The 9,505-nt window shown below is 42.2% G+C and overlaps 2 protein-coding genes across 10 annotated transcripts in view; one reads left to right on the top strand and one right to left on the bottom strand.

The window, feature by feature from the left end:
- The window catches only part of CSPP1 (centrosome and spindle pole associated protein 1), a 103,014-nt gene extending 95,520 nt beyond the window's left edge, over positions 1–7,494 (bottom strand). For 6 of the 9 annotated variants that reach the window (XR_008550641.1, XM_054692209.1, XM_054692206.1 and 3 more), the window contains exon 1: positions 6,362–6,380. Coding sequence is in view for 1 of the 9 variants with exons in the window: in XM_054692211.1 (XP_054548186.1) it covers positions 6,362–6,402 (41 nt within the window). In the remaining 8 variants the exon portion in view is untranslated. Of the gene's footprint in view, positions 1–6,361; positions 6,565–7,390 lie in introns of those variants that run through there. The other 3 variants (XM_037505711.2, XM_054692211.1, XM_054692207.1) reach the window with 3 other exon arrangements.
- On the top strand, positions 6,482–7,508 carry LOC119249743 (translation initiation factor IF-2-like). Its single transcript, XM_054691911.1, has 2 exons — positions 6,482–6,496; positions 6,786–7,508. The coding sequence occupies exons 1-2, from the start codon at positions 6,482–6,484 to the stop codon at positions 7,506–7,508; spliced, it is 738 nt and encodes a 245-aa protein (XP_054547886.1).
- Positions 7,509–9,505: the final 1,997 nt, after the last annotated feature.

Genomic DNA, 9,505 nt, shown 5'->3' on the forward strand with positions numbered 1-9,505 from the left:
GGGGTTGGGCTCATGTTTCTTCATGACTGATTCAGGCTATGCATCCTCAGAAGACACTACTAAGTGGTGATGTGTCCTCAAGATGTCAACAATTAGAGATATTTTATCTGTCCTTCATTAGTATACTATTTTTCTACACCTTGTCAAGACAGTGTCAAGAAATTTCTGCATCATTCCCTTCTAACTACTAAGCAATATGCAGGGAGACACTTTTAGACCACGCAAACATCTTGTTCCTGATCATTTCCTTGATTTCCTTGTTCCTGATCATTTCCTCAATTGGTGATTCTAAATTGATCAGTATTTTTTTTCCAATAAACTCTGGAGTTGTTTTTAAATTTATAAGCGGTTGTTTCTATAGGGGAATAATTTATATACCATAAAATTCACTCACTTTAGTGAACAATTTCATAAGCTTAGTTTTCATACAGCTATGTAATTATCACAACAAATATACTTTATAATGCTTCCACTAAACCTTAAAAAGTTCCCTCATGCCCTTTTGTAACCTATCTTCATCCCCACCCCTAACTCAGGCAACCACCAATCTGTTTTGTCTATACACTCTTGCTTAATCTAGAAAGTTGATGTAAATTGATCATAATGTGATCAATTCTTCTGAATCTGACTTAGAACTAAACCAAAACATATTTTTGAGTCTCATCTTTGTAGTTTCATCTATCAATAAGTAAAGGTTTCTTTATTGCATGGAAATACTACTTTTTGTTTATTAACACACTGATGAACACTTAGGTTGTTTCTAGTTTGGAGCTATTTATGAATAATGCTGCTGTAAACATTCATGCACAGGTTTTTTGCATGTATACATGTTTTCAATTCTCTTCCATACATATGTAGGAATTCAAGTGCTGAGTATTATATAATTATGTTTAACATTTTGAGGAACTGCTGAACTACTCCTCTAAGTGCAAATTGACTACACATTTATGTACACAATGTACCACACATTCCAACCAACCATGTATGAGGACTGCAACTTCCACACAGCCTCACCAAAGCTTGGTATTTTCAGGTTTTTTTAAATCTTAAGTCATTATACTGGCTGTACAGTAGTATTTCATTATGGTTTTAATTTGTATTTCTCTAATGACTATGGTATTATCTTTTCATGTGCTTATTTGCCATTCACATGTTCATATCAATAGCCACTGGCAAAATAAGTATCTAATCAAATTGTCCACTTTTCAAGGCAGAAATCAGAGAAATCAAACACTGTACAAAAATAAACAATGATACATTTACTAAAAAAAAAATTTGTATCACTGAAGTTATAAGATTTCTTTAAATATACTTGATACAAGCCCTTTATCAAACAAGTTCTGTAAATTTTTTCTCCCAATCTGTGATCTATTTTTTTTTTTTTAAAGATTTATTTTTATTTATTTATTTATTTATACAAGCACTGGGTACAGTGAGAAGCCCGGGAGGGTGAGAGAATTCACCAGAGCCAGAGCGGGGAGCAGAGTAGGCAGAAGGACCGAGGCACACTGCTGAGGGGAGCAGCGGGCGGCAGGAGAGGTCTGCGCGCCATGTGGGACCCTCCTCCGGTGGCGGGGGAGCAGCCGGGGACCGAGGCACACTGCTGAGGGGAGCAGCGGGCGGCAGGAGAGGTCTGCGCGCCATGTGGGACCCTCCTCCGGTGGCGGGGGAGCAGCCGGGGATCGAACCGGCGCTGCAGAGGCTGCAGGCAGCCTCGCAACCCAGCGCTCAACCGCTGCGCCGCCGGGGAGGCCCTCTGTGATCGATTCTTAAGTTTTGTAATGTTCTCCTTTTTAAATAAACAATTTTTTTAGAGCAGTTTTAGACTGATTCACAGCCCAATTGGGCAAAAGGTACAAATTTCCTATATATCCCTTGCCTCCACTCATGCATTCCCCACCAAAGTCAAGTATTTTCTTCAGAGGTTTTACAGGTTTCTCTTGCATCTAAGTCTATGATCCATTTTGAGTTAATTTTTGCAAATGGTTTAAGGTAAGGGCCAAAGTTCAATTTTTTGGGGTATGGATATGAAATAATCCAGCACCATTTTTTGAAAAGATTATACTATCCTCGTTGAACCTACACTTGTCTTTAATGTTTTTCAAAAACCCATGAAACTTCACAATTAGATTTATGGAGGGAAAAAAGAAAAAGAAAATAGATTTATGATTAAAAAAAAAAAAGGAGATGATAACCAAAGGTTTAAGTTCTAGACTCTAAATGGACATGGAATTCTGGAGAGAAATAAATCAGAAGAAATTGGCTGATTTGGAAAGGTTTGATTATCTAAATTGCAGTAAATAAAACATGTTAACAGACATTTCATGGTAAAAATTAAAGACTCAAAGAAGAGGATTACATTAGTTATTTACTTAAAAATTAACTATTTTAAAGATAACAGTTGAAGCCATGACAAATGAACACCGACAAGAGTAGAGCCAGAATTTAAATGCTGGGCATTGCTTACTTGAGGGAACTGAAGCTGGGGTAAAAAAATACAAAGAAGGAAAAATTGAAAAATTTTTGTTTAATGTAATTTGTGGGGGGAAAGGAAACAAAATAAAACTAATAAACTGTATCAAATCCAAGAGAATTAAGGGAAAAAGTGTGCCCTAAAATAAATGTTTGGGAAGCATTAATTGGTGAAAGAAATATTACAGAAAAGCACCTCTGCCTTAAAAAAAAGGTTGGAAATTTAATTAGCACCTAATATGAACTTCATTATATTCTTCTTCTAAAAAGAACACTAATTTAAAGTATGATTTTAGCAAATTATATTCCAAACCAATAACAGTTAATATATTTTAATAATTTTTAATTGGCTAATTCTCACAAAAGGTTTTTCTTAGTAAAAATTAAAAACAACACCAGTTTTCATGTTTAAAAAATCACTTCTTAAAATTCCCTAATTTTCGGGCCTCCCTTGTGGCACAGGCGGCTTCACAGCCCCATGAAGCTGTGAAGCTGTCCACAGCCTCTGCAGAGTGGGTTCGATCTCATCCAGCCAGGGAGATACCCACATGGCACAGCAGACCCCTCCTGTCTCACCCACTGCTCCCTTCAGCAGTGTATTTCAGTCAGTCTGCCTGTTCTGCTCCCCACTCTATCTATGGTGAATCCTCTCATCTTCCCGCACATATGTATCCTGGTTCTTGTATGCATGAATAAATAAATCTTTGGGGAAAAAAATGACTTCTTCTAAAAAAAAAAAAAAAATCCCCTAATTTTCCTAAATATTTTATTTCTGATAGAAATGTATGATAGGATAACATACTTGCCATAGATAATACTTTTCAATCAAATTTTATATAAAAGTTAAGCAGAAATGCCATTAACCTTAAAAAAAAATCTTTTACTTTGAGTTAAAGTGTCCACATAATCTTGTTAACAATAACTAATTTAACTTGTTTACTTAGTTGTTTTAACGACTTTGAAAGGTATCTTTCTGGAATTTATAAACACTTAAATTTCCCTTTACTGCAATAATATCAACTACAAATTCTAGTATTGATTTTATATGACAATACCCCTAGTAATAAAACTTATCTTTAAACAATGGTAGTGAGTATAATATATGCTAGAGCTAAAACAAGGGACTTATCAAAGTGTATGTTTAACCATTTCTAATTTTGTTTTACTGACAAATCAGATTAAAATATTTTATTTTTTTTTTATAGAGGCATGTTTTATTTATTTATTTGTTTGTTTGTTTGTTTTGTTTATACATGCACTGGGTACAGTCAGAAGCGCGGGAGGGTGAGAGAATTCACCAGAGCCAGAGCGGGGAGCAGAGCAGGCAGAAGGACCGAAGTACACTGCTGAGGGGAGCAGCGGGCGGCAGGAGAGGTCTGCGCACCACGTGGGACCCTCCTCCGGTGGCCAGGGAGCAGCCAGGGAACAAACCGGCGCTGCAGAGGCCGCGGGCAGCTTCGCAACCCAGCGCTCAACCACTGCGCCACCGGGGAGGCCCAGATTAAAATATTTTAATAGTAAATTGATGAATCAATGATACTAATTAGTTTTCTCATGTCAATGCCCTCAGAACAAAACCATGAATTGGTTTTACTACACACTGCATTGAGGAATACAACCTCAGTGCTCATCATAGGGAACTCTGGATTATCTTAGTAAAAGAGTTTTAGAAGAAGATTTGGACTTATGTTAGGTGATTTAGGGGAAGGTTTAAGGAAGCAGAGCTTTACTCTGGATGCTATTAAGAAATGAGGATAATTCTATGCTTGGAGAGCTCTGGAAAGCTTATTTACAAGGTAAATAAGGAAACCTTATTTATAGAGTAATGCCAGAGCTGTAACTAGTAAAGAGACAGCAGCCTCTCAGATTAGCTGGGAGAGGGGATGTCTGGAATTTTGTGGCTTTGACAACATTTATGTTTTATTTATATATGGACATGATTTTGGAACAATATTGTTTTCCTCTTGATCCATCAGAGACACAGCAGTCTTGTCTGATGCTGACATTCTGTATAATTATTTATGTGCAACAATAAAACACCAAGCCTCAGCAGTCATGCCAGGGCAGTTCATAACAATACCAAGCCCTTGGTCATATTATCAGTCAATGTCTAACTGTCACAGCAAATGAACGCTTGCATAAAAATTATTTCAACTCCAAAATTATTCAACTACTTAGAGAAAGAACCGATATAACATAAACGCAAAATAGAATAAGAATGTTTATGTTAAGTTTATATCACAGTTAACATTAAGTTGTTAAGTTTATAACACAGTTCACTCCCCAGCTAGGTACCTAACCCATATGGCCCAGCAGACCTCTCCTATCTTGCCTGCTGCTCCCCTCAGCAGTACATTTCAGTAGATCTGCCTGTTCCTGCTCCCCACTCTGTCTCTGGTGAATCCTCTCACCCTCTGCACCTCTGACCTACACCCCAGTTCTTGTATGCATAAATAAATCTTTCTTTAAAAAAATGTATGGCACATCTGAAGTCAATAAACCACAGCTGTTTTATTAACTCTTAATTGGATTTTCATAGTCTTTATATACATCAATACAGTACTCATCTTTTTTCTCAAGCCTCCAAATAAAATACACTGAGATTTAAAACAATAATTGACATTTGGCTACCAAAATCCAAACCAACGTCTCTAAATCTTAAATTCAAGCCTTTTATGTTCATCATATAGACGAAACATAAAGCAAACCAGAACTCATTCTGATAAGCCTTTGCCAATTTAACAAACAGACCAGCAAGAAAGAACTGAGTATTGCCCAATTTCTTCTTCTAATTTCATCAACCACAAGGAGAGGTAAAATGGTGCTCCCATCCTTACCCCTCTGGAGAGGAGTGCAAATTTCCTTCCCACTATGAAAGCATGAGGAGTAAAAAATAACTCCCCTCCTAAAGACACTGTCTAGAAGTTAGGGGGATGCAAAGCATAAGATATGATTCATGACCTCAAATCTGAAGATAAGGCTCCCACCAGAGTGGCTAGGGATTGAACATGAAGTATCCATAAAGAATTCAGGGGCAGTACCAAGAAAACAACTTTAATGTGTATGAAATTCAGAATAGAGCTCAGGTGTGGGGAAACGTGTTTAGCAAGGTTGTTTTTTGTTTTTGTTTTTAATGATCACTAAAACTAAAGGAGAAAAGACTGCCTGGAAAAAGAAATCCTAGAGTAGGATCCTGTTTGGGATTGAGGACAGAATAGCAGGGTGTGATAACATATGGGGGTAGAGTTCCTAGAAGTGTGTGTGTCCTAGAACAGCTGGATTGAGGTGAACCAACACGTTTTTCATTTCTCATAAGATTATTTTTCAACAATTGACAGATACTCTTTTTCTTCTGGCATACAACACCCACATAAGCAAGTTATTTCCGTGGACTTCCAAACCTGCCCCCTAAATGTTGCTAAGAAGTAAGTACCAGATTGCTGGAAGAGGAGACTGGAATAGTGAAAATTTAAAAAGCACTATTAGGTGTATTAGCAAATGTTAATAACACATCAGTAATGAGGAGTAAGGGCAATAGCATATATTAGTCAGTTTTGGGGTTATTAGGCAAAATTGCCAAAACACTTGCTCAAACAACTCTTTCTCCCTCTGCAAAAAGCAATCAGAATGTAAGACTGACATTAAAAAGACAATTTAAAAACTGCTCAAAGTGTGTAATAGTGTGTAAATACAGTCTGAAAACTGTACTGGTATCTTCATGTTTCAAAATGTACCCTATCTAAAACCGGTACTCCCCTTCCAGAAGGTCATTTGTGGTATAAGAAACCCAAAAAAACTTCGTATCTGGGGAGCATTTATTTCAGCAGCTATTTAGTGTCCTCTGGTTTAAAAAAAAAAAAGAATTACATGCAGAAAAAAAGCATCTTACTGGTTTCCATGGCTTTTTTTTTTTTTTTTGCTTGTCAACATGACAAGTCATTCTTTCATTAGAAAAGCAGAACCTCTTTGAAGAGTGTCTTTTTCACAAACTCATTTTGGTTTTTCTGAGATGTTTGCAAACGAGGTGGTGGCTTAGAATTTATTCTTTCCGGAAATCTAAACTTAATACTACATTCTTGAAAATCAGCCTCCCTCAAAAGATAAAATTTCCTTTGCTAACACTTACTGAAACAGGATTCAAATCTCCTAGAAAAACTCTAAAATCGAGGCAGTCGAAAGAGGCTCAAACTCAAAAGACAAATACGATAATAGTAACCTCGCAGGGCTCTGATGATTAAATAAGTTTCACTTGCAAAGCAAGGCGCTGGGAACAGCGCGGGGCACACAAGCACTCACTAAACGTTAACCATTAGCCCGCAACGAGGAAAAGGAAAGGCGCTTCTGGAGGCTTAGCTCAGCAGCTGAGACCCCGCAGAGGTAGGGGGAGGGCGCGCAGGAAACCAGGCACAGCAGGTCTCCGGGCGCCGTGGGTGGCAGCCTCGTTACCAAGCGTCAACTGGTTGTTAAGCAACCGGGTCTCGACAGCACCCCAGGCGGCCGCAGCTGTTGCAGGTAGGGAGTCCAAACCGCGTAACCGGGGCATCGTCCCCGGGCCTGCCCAGCCGCGGCAAGACTCCTACCCCGAGGCACCTCAGCCCCCGGAAACCAGACACCGCCCCCAACCCGGCAGGGGAGACTCCAGCCCAAACCCCGAGGAACGCCCCCAGCCCGCAGCCGCGAGACCCCGGCCACGACCCCGTAACTGGGCACCGCCCCAGCCCGGCGGCCGCGAGACCCCACCTGGCAAGGAACTCCCGCCTCCAAGCCCCAGAATCCCAGCACCCCGCAGGCCGGCCAGCCGAGCCACCCCCTTCCCGGAGCCCCGGCCCCGGCCCGGGTCCGCGAGCCCGCAGTCCTGGGGCACCCTGCCCCCTCCACCCGTCAGGCCGCTCCCGGCTCGCCGCTGGCGGGCACTCACTCGGGGAGGCCGACTCGCGTCTCGGAGACACCCGGCGCCCCAGCGAGGCGCTTCGCGGGGGGACGAGGTCGCGGCGGCCGCTCGGCGCGGGAACTGTGTGACAAGTCAGCCGGCTTGAGCCCCGCCTCTCCGGCCGAGCCCTCCGCCCGCCCTAAGCCAACGGCCAAGCGCGCCCCGCCCCCACTACGGCCGCGGGGCCGGGGAGGAGGCCGCGCGCCCCAGGGCGCCCCCTGCTGCCCCGGAGGCCGCACAGGCGCTCAAGCCGTCCCCAAGGCTCGCCCTCATCCAGGCTGCGGACTCTGCAATCTGGTAGTGCCCTAGCTCGGCCTCCAGGCTAGTGTCAGTGTATCCTGGGAGCCACTTCGCAGGCTACGTCGACTCCAAACCCACCAAGCCCTCGCTGGCCTGAGAACGAAGTCAGAGCCTGGAAGGAGAAAAAGGGGAAGGGTAGCAGTGAGAGAAAAACTGTTGACACAACTTTCCGGACTATTTCTTCTCTCCCAGGAGACTGATTAACTTTTTGTCCAGGGCCTTTTACCAGTTTTAACGTATTCAGTTATGCATACCGAATGGCCACATGAAATCACTAGAGAAGGGTTCTATAACTTCCAAGGAGAGTGAAATTAAGAGTCCTTCGTCCTAAGTAACAGTCGATGAGGGTTTTTAAGGTAAAATTTCTTCAACTGGAAGGCACTATCAAAATCACAGGTGTGGAGGGGGGTTGGGGAGAAGTGTGATCTCGGTAATTCTAATGGTTTTAGAATTCTCCGTATTAGGGACTTAAGAATACGACTCAGAAGTGTACCCTGCACTCTGAACCTTACAGTGAAAAGAAGAATTTCTAAGTAAACAAATACATTATTACTGTGAGACTTAGCCACTATTCCTCCATCTTGTGTGTAACCGCCATCTTAGTATTTCAAGTTTTGCTTACTCAAGACTAATTAGCCTGCATTCCAAAGAGGGTTTATGACCCCCACCCCACTCTGGTCTTATCTCTGATGGCCAGCCACAGTGGAGCCGAGTAATGGGTCTAATTGGCCATAAAATAGAACCGAGCAATGCAGGCCACTGATGGGGTCAAACTAGCCATAAAATAACTGTGTACCCACCATTATTAAGAAATGCACCTGTGTAATCAATGAATGATGCACCTATGTAACTAATGAATGACTGCCAACATGATTTAATTTTTAGAAATCTACTTGTATCCCTATATAAGATCCCTGTCTCCTTTGTTCAGGGCTCCCGACCTCCACGGTTACATCAGTGCGTGTCGAGGGCCCGGCCTCGAGCCCGCAATAAACTCCTTTGTGTTCTTACAGCGGTTGTCTGTGTGTCCTTGGGGGCTGCACTGGTCGACGCTGGGCACAACAATTACAATGCAATAGCAGCTATAAAAGCACCTACAGACATCGTGGAAGTGTTACAGGGCAGCCCCGATATTGAACGGGTTGCCTGGCTGTGCGTCCTCACCTGCACGTTTACAAGGGACTTATTAATACTCCACTACCGGCATACACAAAAGGTTAATAAAAGGTTTATTTACAAGGGAAAAGGAAATAAGGAAAATGTACAACTCAGGGAGAAAATGGGGAAATAAAGTCTTTAATGTGTCCTACCAGATCCGCCGACCTGGAAACCCAAAAAGCACTTTCCGAGCTGGCCGGACGCTGTGAGCTGGCGGAGAGTCAAAATGGGGGAACCCCTCCAAAGCCCAAGTGTCTGGCTTTTATACTAACCTGGCTGCTTAACCCCACCCTCAGGTCCCAGCCACCTTCCCTTTGGTGGTGATGGGATTTGGAGTTCCCAGTGGCTTTGGCTTTGGCCTGGGGTGGGAGTGGAGTCCACGAAACCTGTATGGAATTAGCTTTAGGACATCCTTTCCCCCTAACAGAAGGAACGATTACTGGAGAGGGGAAGTTAAGAAAAATTTTGTGATAGAGATCTCTCAATTGTGTTTTTTTTTTTTTAAGATTTATTTACTTACTTTATTTATTTATACAAGCACTGGGTACAGTCATAAGTGCGGGAGGGTGAGAGAATTCACCAGAGCCAGAGCGGGGAGCAGAGCAGGCAGAAGGTCTGAAGCACACTGCTGAGGGGGGCAGCGGG

The sequence above is a fragment of the Talpa occidentalis genome, unplaced genomic scaffold (assembly GCF_014898055.3).
Source record: "Talpa occidentalis isolate TD23 unplaced genomic scaffold, MPIMG_talOcc4v2.1, whole genome shotgun sequence".
Taxonomy (NCBI): domain Eukaryota; kingdom Metazoa; phylum Chordata; class Mammalia; order Eulipotyphla; family Talpidae; genus Talpa; species Talpa occidentalis.